The sequence below is a fragment of the Pseudonaja textilis genome, chromosome 8 (assembly GCF_049901715.1).
Source record: "Pseudonaja textilis isolate UNSWEBS1 chromosome 8, rPseTex1.2, whole genome shotgun sequence".
Lineage (NCBI taxonomy): Eukaryota > Metazoa > Chordata > Lepidosauria > Squamata > Elapidae > Pseudonaja > Pseudonaja textilis.
In genome coordinates, this window is record NC_141997.1 from 36,220,337 (window position 1) to 36,237,023 (window position 16,687).

The 16,687-nt window shown below is 40.1% G+C and overlaps 1 protein-coding gene across 6 annotated transcripts; it reads left to right on the top strand.

Moving 5' to 3' along the window:
* The first annotated feature begins 97 nt into the window (after positions 1–97).
* On the top strand, positions 98–16,185 carry SLITRK6 (SLIT and NTRK like family member 6). Of its 6 annotated transcripts, none has more exons than XM_087937999.1 (3): positions 98–228; positions 4,839–4,964; positions 11,890–16,185. In XM_087937999.1, the coding sequence occupies exon 3, from the start codon at positions 11,906–11,908 to the stop codon at positions 14,429–14,431; it is 2,526 nt and encodes an 841-aa protein (XP_087794125.1). In that variant the 5' UTR covers positions 98–228; positions 4,839–4,964; positions 11,890–11,905; the 3' UTR covers positions 14,432–16,185. The 6 variants fall into 6 exon arrangements, with proteins under 6 accessions (XP_087794125.1, XP_026564109.1, XP_026564111.1 ...); XM_087938000.1 differs by lacking the exon at positions 98–228 and adding an exon at positions 239–333; XM_087937997.1 differs by lacking the exon at positions 98–228 and adding an exon at positions 439–743.
* The last annotated feature ends 502 nt before the right edge of the window (positions 16,186–16,687 follow it).

Here is a 16,687-nt window from a genome sequence, read left to right on the forward strand (position 1 = left end):
GGTTGGCGCTGCTACCTCCTTTGGACCGAGGATTTTCACTTCCCGGGACTAGAGAGCTACGCGGGAGTTGCCTTTCTCGGTGGGGGAAACGGGGCGGAAACAAAACAGGAGGGAAGGAAGGAAGGAAGGAAGGAAAGTCTGCGTTTCGGGAGAAGGGAAGGGATTTCTCTCGGAACGGCCGATCCTGTGCCATAACCGACTTTGTCAGTGGGTGTAGCTGCTGTGCAGGTAAGGACGCGTTCTCTCTCCGGCGATTAAGTAAGGAAACCGCGTTTCTTGTGGTACGAGCACCTTTAGGGACGGGATCTCTCTTCCTCTTTCCCTTCTTTGCCGGTAACTAAGAGCAGAACAAAGTCATTAACGGGGCGATGTCTTCGGATTCCCTCGGGTTTTTTTTTTTTTTTTAGGGGGGGTGGAGGAGGAGAGGAAGGGTGTCTTGCGTGGATGAAGTGCCGGAGCATTTAAAGTAGAAAGGAGAAGCTTAGCTTCGAAGAGAAGCATTGGGGGAGGGAGGAAATGACACGCGTGGAAAGGGAGAGTTTGCAAAGAAAAGCTAACAGTCGGCTATGATTAATTGTAGAGCTGGGCAGAGCAAGGCGGAGACCTAACGAAGGTAGATTCGTTTGTTAGCCGAAACTTTGGGCTTCGTGGGATCTTGCCTAGGTTGTAAATAATGCCCTCTCGCTTAAAGGAAACCCAAGAGGAGAATCTGGATTTGGGACTCGCTGGATGATCTTGTGGAGGTTTGTTTGTTTGTTTTTTAGTCGTTGCTTGGAACAGATGGGTTTGTGAGCCTTGCCACGAAGAGGATTTCTTTTTATTTTTTTTTGCTGTAGGTGCAACGTTTTGTGCAAAATCGACTCAAGTTAGGGGAACTCCTCCGGAAGATGGTTAGATTTCCCTCGAACTCGTTTGCTCTCCTTTCATGCTTGAAATGGAACCGCTTATTTCGGGCAATTTGCGGGGCGAGGGAAGAGACGTATTGCTTCAATTAAAATACAAATCAGCCAGTTATGAGTCACGTTTCTGTAACCTGCAATGTTAATTAAATTAATTGATGTCACTTGGCATGCCTTCTGCTCGGTACATTTATAATATGAGGTTAGCTACTGCGAGGGTTACAGAGATGTACGGTTGGTGAGGGGAAAGTATTAACAAGAAACAATTGCATGCCACACACACACACACGCATAAAATCAGGCATTTTCTTTAATGTACAGTTGTATTACCAGTGTCTCTGGAAGACTGGAGTGTATTCAAAGAGTAGAAAGATTAATTTAAAACAAAAACCCTGAGCTATGCTTTTCATAAGCGCTAAGTCTTTTTCTGCAGAGACAAACTGTGAATAAAAGACTGACAGATTGCAGTATGCTCAAGAAAGTATGGCAATAGTTAACATGGGAATGCTCTCCATTTGAGAAAACAAGGATGGGAAACTTTCACCCACCAAATAAATAAATAAATATATATTTGTATATATTTGAATATATATTTGAAAACAACCCAAACTGATTTACTTACCTTAATTCTGCCCAAGATTATAATCCCATGCGTAGAATGTTCTCTTCCCCTATGAAAAGAGTAGATAAATAATACATGAAGAAATAAACCAAAGATTTTGATGTAGATAAGAGTATCCAAGAAGCAGTGTTGGTGAAATTAGATTGCCAGGTACAAATATTGGATATTGCAAGTGAATACTTTGTGATCAAGGAGTGGTAGGAAGCAAGACACTTTGAATGCCTGGGTCTGCATGCAGTCTCTTGCTCACCTGTCTGAGATGGTGGAGTTGGTGGAAGGAACTCAACCATGATTATTTAAATTAAACCAAGATTAAACCAAGATATTAATTCCTTTGTTTCAAAAGGTATCCTATATTTGTGTATGGATTCTTGTGTAAATGAAAATAAACCAAAAGATTAGTAAGTTAAGAAATATATTTAGAAACACTGAAATTATAATACTGTAGATATTTACCTAGGGGTAAACTCTGTTAATCTTGAGACTTGTACTACTTAAACCATTAATATGCCTCTAAAATATTCCAATATAAAGGAATATATGTGGAACAGGGGAGTCTTTGGTTCTCTCTGGTTCTCTTTGGTTCTCTTTGGTTCTCTCTGAGCTGGGTTGTTTGCCTGCAGATGTTCCATCACCCAACTAGGTAACATTATTTATTATTAACACTGTTGATGTTATGTAGGTGGGAAATGTCTGCAAGCAAATTGAGCTCTGAGAGCACCAAGGTCTCCGGATGTTTACAATGTCTTAGAGCAGTTGATAACTGTAAAACCAATTTAATTAGTTTTGCTAAATGTCCATATACTCTCACGAAGAAAATTTTCTGCAAGGAATAAAAGAAAAACCACATCAATTAAAAAAAAACTTTCAAAGTAAATTCAGATCAGCAGCTTAATAATATGCATGCTTATTCAGAAGACCTACCAGATTTCCTGGAATATACTCTTAAGTAAATGTGTGAAGACTGCAGCCAATATATAACCATAAGAGCATCTTTGTGGAAAAAGGATACATGCAGTCTACCATGTTATTTCCTGTCATAGCTAACAAACCAAATGCCCTTAGAACCACCACCACCCCAAACTCTCAAAACTAATAGTTCTTTCTCCATCACTGTTTAGTTGTGTGACTTTCAGTAACCTTCATTGCAGTTGCGTGAAACGTTTGCCGCAAATCATCTTGATTGAATCAACTCAATCAATGCACAAGCAACAGATTAAGTGGTCTTTACATAGAAGAGGCTTTTTCTAAACTTGTGAGCCTTGTGAGATCAGGCACATGCTTGTGGTGAAGTGAAAGAGGAACAATTACATTTACACATAACATTCCTTTCCATGTCAAATTGTTTTCTTAAGTGAGAGATAGACTATATTTAGTTAAAACAATAAGTTGATTCCTCAACTCCAATAGCAAGTTTTCAAACAGAGGATGGTCACCACCTGGGAGTAATCCAAACTGAATTCATTGGGAATTATTCCAAGAAAGAATGTCTTAAGCACACTCGCTGTTCACTAGTAGAGTAGCTTTGATTTGCTTGCTTTGTAGTAAAGAATTGGTCTCTCCTTTGCCTCAAAAAAACAAAAAAAATAAACTTGCCTGACGTGTCTGAAATATTTTTTTGTTTTTCTGCTTAGCAATTTTTCCCTTTGAAAAGTTGTCTCTTCATAAATTGCTGCTATAAAACAATAGGAGATGCTCAACAAGCACATTGGATAAAAAGAAAGCCAATGTTTGCAACCGTAAATTATTCTTCACATTTAAAAGTGTAAATTTAAGAAGATGCATCCTTCACTACTTTTCATGCCTGAAACTACAGTTTTATAACTCATGTTAGCCAAAGTACTGCAGCAGTTTTATCCCATCTACCCAGTAGACTGAAGTTAATGACACTGTTGACAATCCCACACGTGTCCCTTTGCATGTCTCCTTTCTGTCTATTTTTTTTTCCACTCTTGATTACTTCCTCTAGCTTTGGGTCATAATTGACATAGAATTATTTCTTCATTTTTAATGTTCCTTTCAACATTTACAAGGAGACCCTGAAACTGTATGCATAGTTCATTTTCCTATGATGGGGACCAGTTAAATAGATTGATGCAACCTGAAGTGCATGATGGATGTTTGACTCAAAGCCTCAGTTCTGCAGTTCTGCTGCTGGGTTGCAAAATTAACTCTGGGCTGTGTTGTACAACTATTATTTTCTCTGCATCTCTTTCTCTCTCTCTTTTTCCACTGTGCCTTTGTATTTGGGATAAAACAAACCAAAAACAAAACAACCCCCACCCCCCTATATTTCCATCTTGAAATTCATTTTTGAAGACTAACCTCCAGCATCAAAATAGAAACAAGTGGATAGTATTAAAAAAAAAATCAACCTAGCCTCCAACCTGAGAAAGGGATATGAAATATGTCTAGAAAATGTATTTATTTATTTGTGCCTCTGGTTAAGTATGGACTTCTGGTGGCTACCTGGAAAAGACTGCAATTTTCTTGGGAAGATTGATTTGCCATTACTTGATTACTAGGGCTGAGAAAGGGGGTTGGCCTAAAGTTCACCCAGTTCTCTTTGTGTCTAAGGAGAGACTAGAACTCAGGGTCTCAGGTTTGCAATCTGATGCCTTAACTACTATACCAAACTGACTCTTATATAGAGTATCTTTAGAAAGTCATAGAATTTAATGTCCCAAAGGTTCTTTTTCAAGAGGCAACTGGACTTTCTTTGCTTTTCCCAGGAGACTTTTAGCTTCTTATCCAAGAAGCTTCTGCCATTCTGATGAAGCCTCTTGGATGAGAAGTGAAACATCTTCAAGGAAGAACAAAGAAAATCCAGGTGCCTCTTGAAAAAAACACCTTTGGGACAACCATGACTGGATGACTGAGAATCTGCATAGACATCTAGAGTTGAATATAACCAATTGAGAGACTGATATGTTGCATGCACTTTGAACTATCCTGCAGGGCTGCCACAATCATTTTCTTCTAAAAGGCACTGTTAAGAAAATGAAATTCATTTCTTTTTGAATTTACTTCTGTTGAGCTGTTTAAAATACATTTCCTATTAAATAAGAATCCAAAGGTAGACAAGGTAGCTTTTGGTGCTCAGGGAGAATATGATGGATTGTCTCAGGTGAAAACAACCAGAACCACCTGTCAATAGTCTCAACAGAAGCTTTAGGGCTAGTGATCAACCCACCCCCATTCCCTGGGAAATGATCAGATAAGGGTTCAAGGATTCTGGAGGAGGTCAGACTAGTGCTGCTTTCTGCAGTGCAAAATCTCTAACATTGATCTCCTCTCAACACCTCCCTCCAATCTAGCTGGAGATTCCATCACAGACAGACCTGGTATCAGTGGTGGGATTCAGCTGGTGTAACAACTGGTTCGGTGACGCATGCTTCGCATTTGAACATAGGAAGAAAACGTACCTTTTCCTTCAGCCCCGGGTGAGTAAAAAGAGCTGAGGCACAGCAATCTGCGCTGCCACACCAATCTGCTGGGCTTCAGACAAAGGAAACATAGGACAGGATAGCGCAGGGGTGGGCAGGCAGGGCCAAACGATCGCTGGAACTACCAGTTCATCTGAACTGGTCCGTACCAGCTGAATCCCACCCCTGCCTGATATGCTGGGGTGCCCAACACCATCTACATTATTATCATTGGTTTCTCCATTGATTTCTGTGGACAATTCTCCTTGCTATCCCACACCATTTCTAATTATTGGTGACCTGATGGTTGTTTATTTTTAATCACACAGCAAGTGCTTTATCCAGCTGTTTCTCTTTAATTTTAGTATATCTATTCCCTCTACTTTCCTTCCCTATCATTCAACTACAATTTGCAACCTTTATTCAGTGGTATTTGGAGGTAGGGCTGCTTTGATCATACCTTTCTCATCAAGAAACCTTTCACTGTCAATTTGACAAGCTCATCTTTCCGTTCCCTTCCTCAGTTTGGTTGCCAATATACTCAGCAATTAATATTGACCAGTCCTTCTTGAGCTATTATCCCCATATTAGCATTAATTGCTATAAAGTGCCCTTATAGTTACCCCACATATAGGTAACCCTTTCACACAGAGGCTTTCTTATGCTTCTATAAACAGTGAATTTTCTCAAGTCCTTTGGTAGCAGCTTCATTGCTTCATAATAATTTATTCTCAGTCCTGAACTCTGCAAATGATTTACCTTGGATGAAAAAAAAAAAGCTATTGTAATTCAGTTTAGGCTTACCAAGGAATATATTCCACTGAATTTGAGGTGTATAGAAATAGCAATAGCACTTAGACTTATATACTACTTTATAGTACTTTACAGCCCTCTCTAAGTGGTTTACAGAGTCAGCATATTGCCCTCAACAATCTGAGTCCTCATTTTACCTACCTCAGAAGGATGGAAGGTTGAGTCAACCTTGACCCTGGTGGGATTCGATTTGCCAAATTGCAGGCAGCTGGCTGTCAGCAGAAGTAGCCTGCAGTACTGCACTCTAACCACTGTGCCACCGAGGCTCTATATCAGGGGTCAGGGAACTTTTTTACCTCTTACCCCCCAAAAAATTTATAAACGCAGACGTTACCCCCTTGATTTGAAAGTAAGGAAATAATACATCCAATAACATTTTGAATTCAAATACACCAGTCCCTCACCCATTTCCTAAGAAGTCTGTAGGGGGTGTGCATAAGTGCACCAACGCCTACCTTCCCTGTCCTATTGTTTCCTTTTATTTTCTTATATGTATCCATTTCATGTATTCATAATTATGTTTATACTTATACCTATTATCTTGTAAGCAATTGACAAATCAAATAAATAAATAAATTTGTTGTGGCTATTGCCAATTTCTATTCAAAACAAAGGCAGTAGAGACTGTCTTCAAATTGGCAATAGGCACAACAAACTTCCATGTCAAAACACTTCAGCTCAGCAATTCAGAAAGTTTCATAAAAATATTGACAGTAAAAAAAAAAAAGCGATTTAGGCCACAGAAGTCAACTTTTATGTTCTGTCAGGAATGCAAAGGAATGCAAGTGACTGCCTCCAGCCTGTGCTTGAACCCAGCCAGTAAAGGGGATCCCACCGCTTCTCTGGCTAATTGATCGTTCAGGGGAGGAAACTTAGCATTAGGAATCGTCTCCTAACGTGCAGCTCGAGGGGCTTCTGTAATGCGAATCTCTTTGGATGACAGAGCAGGCTTCTTCTGTACTGCACTCTCTGTGGCTGCACCTGCTGACTTCGCGCCACCTTCCAACTTTTATAGACGCGTCTGCGGAGAGAGCGCGGAAAATTGGCAATCCGAGTAAGGCAAACTACTCCAGGTGGCTCCAGAGATGGGTGGGGAGCAGGAAGAAAACAAGCTTTTATCTCAGCCGCCTTAATTGCGCAAATGGCCATCGCCTCGGACACTTGAGATGCTGCCAGCCAAACCGACCTTTTCCCATTTGGCACAAAAAGCCGCCAGGGAGGGAAGAGGGGAGGAGGGAACCTGCTCGCCGGCCTCTCAGCGCCCCGACTTGTTTTCGCGGGCTCCAGAGACACGAACCGCGACAGCGCCAGAAGCCCTCCCTGTCCTCCCCGTCTCCCCCCGCGCCTCCCGGTTTCAGTCCAGCTCGCGAGTTTTGGCTGGCTGAAGCAAACGCGACCTCCGGCGTGCAGCGGCAGGAGCTGCGAGCTCGCGGCAGGCAGCGCTGGGGCTACGTCAGTCGGGGCGCGCGGTTTAGACTTCGGCACTTTAAAAACGGCGTGTAAACTGAGATGCTCCCATAAGAGAGCCGAGCGCGGCAGCAGTCGTTTGGGTTAACGGCAGCGGGCGGCCTTCCAGCGCCCTCGCCCACAGCTGCGCTGGCACGTGCGCGCTCCGCCACCCCTCGCCTTCAAGTTAGGCTTGTCCCGGAAAGCTTCAGACCGACCGCCTTCGCCCCCTGCCCCCACCCTTCCCTCTCCGGCACGCGCTCCGTCTGGTTAGAGTAGTCAGTAGCCAGATGACCCCCCAGTACCCGCTCTCTCTACAGCGCTTGCGCCATACACGTAAGAGAGCGGGGGGGGAGCAGAGCAGAGAAGGAGGATGCGGTGACACTGACACACGCTGACACTGGCCGTCCGTGCTATAATGGACCGTAATAACTGCTGCTATGCCGATAGTTCCGCCATTGGCCAGCGCAACCTCCTCATTACCCCCAGATTTTCACTTTTACCCCATTTGGGGTAATTTACCCCTGTTCCCCGACCACTGCTCTATATATAGGCCTATAAAATAGTGCTACGGGATATATTGAAGTTTGCAGCTTTTTGCCTTTTGGGGGTCCTAGTTTTAGAGAATCAGGATAATACAAGGAAGTCTGATTAGCATTACTTGCTATAAAGTAAACAGTTACTATAGTTGCAGAATGAAACACAATGACTAAATGCCACCATGTGCATATAACGAGTTTTCTTTTAAAAGTTAGTTTATTTAACTACTGTCTATGTTTTCTTCAACCATCTGTAGCAGGAAATCTAGATAGACCATATTTCTACTCAATGTATGATGGACCACACAATTTTTACCAGAAAAACAATACAATAGATTTTCTTCCAATGTCAATCCTAGTGCTCATAGAAATAGGAGGCTATGCTAGTAAAGAATCAAATGTTCCTTTGAGGAGGACAAAATCAACGTTTTATTTAGAAGTATTTTTCTGAGTGTCCTTGGTGCTCTCTGAACTTGATTGTTTTCTTGCTGGCATTTTGTTACCCAGACAAGGTAACATGGCTTCAGTAATGAAACATCTGTAACAAAACAACCAAGCTCAGAGAACACCATGAAACACCCCCCCCCCCATTTCAATCTTGAGCTACAAATAGTCTCCTTTATTAGTATTTTTCTCTCCAGTTTTTATTTGGTTGTTGTTTCTTCTTTGACTCAATTCTTCTACTACATCTTTGATTATATACCATCACTAAATTTTATATACGAATTCTCAAGGATGATACTCTTTAGGACAGCGTTCTGTTTATGCCAATAACCGTGAACATGTAATCCAGCCCCTGTTATTGTTTCTTAATAATAAGAATAATGTTCCTTTATTCTGCAAAGCTGAAGTCTTTCTTAGATTGATCTAGTGGCTTAGAATATACTCTTAAGAATTTTTTTTTTTTAGAAAAATGCATTTAGAAGGGTAGCTAGAAAACTACAGAACCAAAATGCAATGGTTTGCTCAATGATCTGTTTAGAATCAGGGGTCCCAAACCTTTTGGAACTCAGGGACCACCAAACTCATAATTTTAAAACCTGAGGACCACTAATATGAATTTTGACTGACGGTGGCTTGCTGACATTGGTGGGAGAGAGAGGGAGAGGGAGAGAGGGGGAGAGAGAGAGAGAGAGAGAGAGAATGATCTGATCTAACCTCTCTCCCTCCCTCCCCCCTCTCTTTCTCTCTCTCTCTCTCTCTCTCTCTCTCTCTCTCTCACACACACACACACACACACACACACACACAAATTTCTTAACCCATTCTGTGGGCATGGCCTAATTTGTGGGTGTTGCTTGGTGGTCATGTGACTGGCTGGGAATGGCTTGTATGTAAATATTATAAATATTTATGTAAATATTGACTTTTTTTATAAAAAAGAACAACTTTTACTCAAAATCAGGCAAAGCAGGCAGGCAGATTGAGTTGCTCACAGAATCACAGATTCATTCAGAGATCTATCTTTCTGCCATCGGCTACCTGAGTCTGCACTGAATAATAGAAGCTTCAGTCCTAAGGGAGGTTTGGCTCTGCTTAAAAGCAGAGCTTAAAAGCAGAGCCAAAGATATAAAGATTAGCTAGAAAGCAAGAAATCCAATGGTTTCCTGCTTTCTAGCTAATCTAAATCTCCTGGCACAGCAGAACAGCTGGTGGTCAAAAAAAAAAAGGAAAAATAGCAACTTAGCAGTTAAGTTTGCCAGGTAAGGAGTGAGTGGGCGTGGAGGGTTCCCACAGGCCATGTGGGCAGCACAGCCTTGTGTTCCCACACAGCCTAGATTAATTGCTTTGTGGGTTGCTCTGGGGGGTGACATTTCTCTGTGGCCCACCAAAATTTTCTCGTGGGCCACCAGTGGGCCACGGCCCAGCGATTGGCAACCACTGATTTACATGAAGCATGTCATTAATCTTTGAGTTCTCCCTTCCCCATAGTTATTTTGTATTCTAGAATATAGTGTAGGTGTAACTTCAAATTTAAATTTATTTAAATCACAGAGGAACAATCTGCATTCCAAGTGTCACATTAGGTTCTCTAACTTCATTTTTGTGAATCCCCAAAGCACCTCCAAATCACATCACAACCAGTTTGGTATAATGGCTAAGATGCTGATCTAGAAACCAGGGGACTGTTCTAGTCCCTTCTGAGACATGAAAGCCAACTGGGTAACTTGCTGCTAGTCATTGACTTTTAGCCCAACTCACCTCACAAAGTTGTTATCAAGGGGAAAATAAGAGAAGGGAGGACTATTAGGTATGTTCACCATTTTGAGTTATTTATTAAAAAATAATGAAGATGGGATAATTAATTCAGTAAAATCCAAGCAATTCCTCATTCTCAGTGAAAACTAAGCATTTCAGATCTGTTGCTGAAGTCACTGGGTAATTTTGCACGCCAATCTAAGCTACTTGTCTTCCATGTGGCTCCAGCTGTTCTTGTATCTGTCCCTAGTCCGGATTGCAGTGATTTCACAGTGAGGTGTGCTTGGTGTTCAATCCAGACTTTAACCTTTACTGCCTTTGACTAGTTACTCACTTCCTTGAATGTTGTAGGGAAGGCAAACTTCACTGGCTGCACCCCAGCCCAATCACATTTACCATCTCCTGCCAATTCCTTTCAGAGGTAGATTTTTTTTTCTTTTCCCAGATGTTTGCACAATTGGATACCTTCATGCCCCCTTCTCACCTTCTCTCACTTGAATTAATGCAGATCCTGGCTCCCCATCATTATGCTTTATTGTACACAGCGACATTAATGTTGTAATGATTAAAATAAAGGGAACATGGTCCCCCACTCATTTGTTCTATTACGGTCTGTAAAACTGTGGAAGTAAGAAAGTGACGGTTAACTTCATAAAATGTGAACTTTGTAACTTCATTCTTATGCCTGTATGCTGACACTGAAGATTAGTATGATTCATACAAGCAGGTAGAAACTAAAAGGGTGAGCCCTGAGGGAACTAAGGTGTACTAGCAGAAGAGTTAGGGAAAACATGGTGGCCAGGAGACCTGACTGGATTCTATGACCCTTATAAACTACTATTTAGATCAGCTAGGAAATCTGACCATATAAGAGTCTTCATCAACACGACCAGCTAAGAACATAGCATCCTAGTAGCCACAATGAATGCCATACATGATAGTGACCAACCATCATGAGAGTGGATATGTCACTTGTTGGGTCTAATTAGAGCTGGAGAGGACATTAATCTGGAATGAAGCATAGTAAACCAATCACTTGGAAGGATTTATCATAGCCAGGGATAGAAAGCAGGCCCTTTGAAGGAGCACTTCAAAGTAGATAAAAGAGAACACTTTATCGTGGCTGGGAGTGGGTAGTGGATTATACCACCCATTGCTGCACTGGAAAAATAAGGGTAGGCCATACCAGTGGTGGAACATAAATAAAATATGGATCTGGCCTCTGGCCACTTTTTTGCCCACTCTACTTTCAAAAGATTAAAATGAAAAACCTGAAGTACAGCTGCATGATTGCATTCCCAAAGGAAATCATCACACTGTCATGATTATGGGAATACAACACATTGAATTTGTTTTTCTTCTTCTGCCTTAAAATAATGTGCATACATAAATGTGAATGTGTGAATTGGCTGGCCATTTCTTTCCTATACATTATATATTTTTTCAAAGACATCAAACAAATATGTTGCTTTGACATGCAACAGACCTATCCCATCTTAGGTATTGATGTTAGGTTCAGTGCATCCTCTGGATTGTTATTTTGGAGAAAGTTGGACTGGAGACTTTATTTGGGGGTGGGGAGGGGAATCCAGCCTTTGGTGCTGAAAAGTATTTAACCTCAAATCCACTAAGAATGATTGTGTGAAAAGCAATTACCCCACTTCAGCAGAAGAAGGTGACTTCTTCAATGTGGAGTAAGCCATTGTTCTACCATAAAGGTTCTGCCTTTCAAGAATAAACTACACTTTCTTGAAAATTAGAAGCAATGCATGACCCACTAGTTCTCTGTTTTCCGACTAGACAGTGATTGTAATATTTTGGTGGATTAGAATGCTTTTTTTTTTTTCCAGTAGCTGATTTATGTATACTAAAACATGCTAATAGTTTGTTTTTCCACCAAAGTTGAAGGAAAAACTAAAATATGTTTAATTTATTGTACTTTTCAGACGCTGTTGGATTACCATGAAGCTCTGGATAATCGCATTAAGTTTAATGGGGGTTGCTTGTGATGTGCTATATTCTGAACTAGCATCATCTTCAACTGTTGGCTCTTGTGAAAGATTGTGTTTTTGTGAAGAAAAAGACAGCATCTTAATTATAAGCTGTGAAGAAAGAGGCATCAAGGAGATATCCCAAGTACATGTTCCACCATCTCGGCCTTTCCAACTGAGTCTTTTAAACAATAGTTTGACTGTGTTACAGGTCAACGATTTTGCCAGCTTTATCAATGCTATCACATTGCATCTTGGATTTAATTACATTGTGGACATTGAACCAGGGGCATTTAATGGGCTAAGTCTCCTTAAACAACTCCATATCAACCACAATTATTTAGAAATACTTAAGGAAGACACTTTCCATGGACTGGAAAACCTGGAGTTCCTTCAAGCAGACAATAATTTCATCACAATAATCGAATCAAGTGCCTTCAGCAAGCTCAACAGGCTTAAGGTGCTTATTTTAAATGACAATGCCATTGAATTTCTTCCTCCCAACGTATTTCGCTTTGTTCCATTAACACACCTGGATCTTCGAGGGAACCAACTACAAACACTACCTTATGTCGGTTTTTTAGAACACATTGGCCGAATCCTAGACCTTCAGCTAGAAGATAACAAATGGATCTGTAATTGTGACCTACTAGAGTTAAAGAGTTGGTTAGAAAACATGCCTCCTCAGTCCATAATAGGGGATGTTGTGTGCCACAACCCTCCCATTTTGAAAGGTAACATTTTAAGCAGATTAAAGACAGAGTCACTTTGTCCAACTCCACCCCCAAATGACCTTGATTCTCCATCAGGCTCATTGCCTTTGGTGATTACAACATCAATAAGTGATAGTCATTCCTCAACCAAGGTGATACCTATTTTTAAAACCCCCACCAAGGAATCCAGTTTAACACCCCATGTTACAAAACCAGCTACTCTTCTTCCCGGAGTATATTGCCCTATACCTTGTCAATGCACCAGCAATATCCTTTCAGGGATTTTGATGCAATGTCAGGAACAAAACATTGAAAGCTTGTCAGATTTAGGTTCTCCTCCCCCCAATCCTAAAAAGCTGATTCTTGCTGGAAATATAATCCAGACATTACTGAAATCAGATCTTGTGGGTTATGACAGTTTAGAGATGCTTCATTTGGGAAACAATCGTATTGAGATGTTAGAAGCAGGATCCTTTATAAATCTCACTGAATTGCAAAAATTATATCTCAATGGCAACCATCTCACTAAACTAAGCCGTAATTTGTTTTTAGGTCTGCAGTGCCTTGAGTATTTGTACCTCGAATATAATGCCATCAAGGAGATTTTACCAGGTACTTTTAGTCCAATGCCAAAACTTAAAGTCCTGTACCTAAATAATAATCTCCTCCAAACTTTACCATCTCATATCTTTTCTGGAGTTCCACTAGCCAGGCTGAATTTGAAAACCAACCAGTTTTCCCATTTGCCCATAAAAAATCTCTTAGATGATCTAGATCTACTAGTACAAATTGAATTAGAAGACAACCCCTGGGATTGCACTTGTGATTTGGTCGGGCTACAACAATGGATACAAAAACTAAATAGGAATACAATGATGGGAGAAATTCTCTGTACCTCTCCAAGACATCTAGCTAAAAAGGAGCTGAAATCTCTGAACAGTGATATGTTATGTCCCACTTTAATGAACAGTCCAGCTCTCCCAACTCATCCTAGCTTCCTAATCATCACAACATCATCAACCACCACCAGTACGGCGGACACTATTCTGAGATCACTCACTGATGTTATCCCTCTCTCTGTTTTAATTCTGGGGCTCTTGATTGTGTTTATAACAATGATTTTCTGTGCGGCTGGCATTGTTGTTCTTGTTCTACATCGGCAGAGGCGGCACAAAAAGAAACAAACCGAAGAACAAATGCGGGACAACAATCCAGTTCAGCTTCAATACAGCATGTATGGTCATAAAACAACACACCATACTACCGAACGTCCAGCCTCAACTTTGTATGAACAACGTATGATCAGCCCCATGGTTCAAGTTTATCGAAGCCCATCTTTCAACTCCAAATTTGCAGAGCATCAAGATGAAAGGAATGATAAGGAGGGGAACGATTGCAAACACCTTCGGCGAAGTCTCTTAGAGAAGGAGCACTCCTCTCCTCTTACTGGGGGTCCAAATGTCAAGTACAAAGCTACAGACCAATCAGCTGATTTTTTGTCCTTCCAGGACACAAGCTCATTGTATAGGAATATTCTTGAGAAGGAGCGAGAACTCCAACAATTGGGGATAACGGAGTATCTTCGAAAAAGCATCGCTCAGCTACATCCTGAGATGGAAGTACATTATCCAAGAGCTCATGAAGAATTAAAACTGATGGAGACACTTATGCTCTCCCGGCCAAGAAAAGTTTTACTAGAACAGACTAAAAATGAATATTTTGAGCTAAAGGCCAACCTGCATGCTGAACCTGACTACTTGGAGGTTTTGGAACAGCACACATGAAAGGAAATGCTACCTTTGAAGGCTTTGAATAAGAAACTCTTAGGCCTGTCTTATATTTGAGAACTTTGTAAATAAAAGTGCCTTATAATAATGTGTCACCAATCAGAACTTTAAGCACAGCAGTAATCTGAGTGAAAAGAAACTCTCAGGGATAACTGTGTGAAGCCATGGGAAAGTTTTCAGGCTATGTATATCTTACCCCCATTTTAAATGGGAACTTTGTATAACTGGATTTTGGGAAGAAATTCAGTTGGCTTGGCCATATTCCTCCAGGTGTGTATTGCAGTCCCTAATGTTTCTTTTTTTAAATTGTTGATTTTGCTAAACAGACTTTTAAAGCATTTGTATTTTTTTGGTTCCCTTCTTATTTTTCCCATGAAGGCAATATTTAATTAAAAACCTACAAGGATCTACTTAGCCAGCTGCTAGAAAGTAAGAAACATTAGCTATGGATGAGTCCATATATATGAACAAATTCTACATGGAAGTAGTACGTAATAATTATAAAGGGAACTCTATGTTTTTGTTTCAAAAAAAAAGAAAACATTTTTGAACTTCCAAGGACTGCAGTATTTAGGTATCTTTAATTTGGAATGTTGTTTATAAAAAAGTGGGGGTTGGAATGGGAAAGTGGTATATTATGCAGGAATTTAAAAGATATAATGGAAACCTTTTGTTACTTTCCCTCAATGGCATTTTTAATCACATTTTGGGACAATCTTCAATATAATGCTGCTACATAGACTCCTGTGCGACATTGGATCGACACTTGTACTTGGGAAGTTTGAAACGCTACTGAGAATTTAATGTAAATATATTAGTATATTGATGCACCCAATTTTTATTTTATTTTTTAACTGTATTTATATGATTGGCTCCCATAGTAATTTTTGATAACATCACTTTGCTGTGGCCAGTAAATTTCAGACTGCAAGTCAGACAAGAAATAAGGCATCAGAACTTGTTTCTGGCTGTGAACACTCTGTCTTTGCGATAATGACATGGCAAAAGAGCATTTCTTAGCCGTCCCCCACCCCAAAAAAGTCTGGTTTAAACACAATAGACGAGTAAAATAAAGAAAAGTCACAAACCTAGGAAGTTGCATTGAGAATAATTATTGTAATCTTATGGATACATGCTTAGATATATGTTTTTGCAACATTTGTGTGGGTATGCTAATGTTGCATACATAGATGTCAGTGGCTAACCATGTAAAAGGTTAGCAACCTCTGCAGAACTCCACAGCTTGGTGTGTATAGAATTGTGGTCAAGTTTAAATACAATGATGTTCTTTGTCATACTTGATCTCATGTGTAAACACAGCTCACATTTAATAAGGCCTAATCTACAATCCTAACTTTGCTTTTAAGAAGAAGAAAATTGTCCAATCCAATTCTATTTCACAAGTCTGTCTCTGTATTTTTAAACACAGATATGCTGCACTCATAATTTAGATTGTGTGTGTGTGTGTGTGTGAGAGAGAGAGAGAGATAGAGAGAAAACAATAAAGTAAGCAGTACAGCAAATCTGTAGAGATCAATGGAACGTAGCACTAAAATAATGTTTAGAATTAAGGAGACAAGAAGCAGGACAATTTTTTTACTATAAAGTTTAGTTAGAATTATTTGTATTATTTATTCTGTACAATTTGTATCTTTTAAGTTTGAAATTACAATTATTATTCTTGGGTGCCTTTCAAGCAAATCAAAGAACTTAATCATAATAAATAAAATTGACAATAAAGGGATCCTTTTTTTAAAAAAAATGCTTTCTATTAAGACTCCCTTTTTAATTTTCTCTCTCTCTCTCTTTTAAAGTTAGCTCTGCATGCATGAGTTCAGATCCATTCTGAAATCAAATTGGAGGCTTCTGTCAGTTGCTATGCATACAGAGGTGTCTTGTTCTGGGGGCAAGACAGCAGTTAAATACCAGTGCATGATTGAAAAAGTGCCAAAATGGTAATCTGACCTGCATTTCCCCTCCTGATTAAGTTACTCTTTTGTAAACCAGCCACCCTTTGATAAATATCTCATTGTACACTTTTGTGCTGAAAAATCAGAAGGACCCTGATAGCATCTTCTCTTAGAGATCCCAATAATTACTAGTTGGGAAATGTCTATAAGTTATGACAGTCAGACTTATGAATGGCATCTACCATAAATAAATAATTTTAATAGTGTCCCTACTGATTGCTTACATAGTAACTTTGGCTTAGACATAAAGTATTGATTTTTGTAAAGATAGTTCATCCCTGGA

Coding starts and splice junctions, on each gene's coding strand:
- SLITRK6 (XM_087937997.1), top strand. Junction 4,965..11,889: donor ACCTTTTCCTTCAGCCCCGG/GTGAGTAAAAAG, acceptor TGTACTTTTCAG/ACGCTGTTGGATTACCATGA.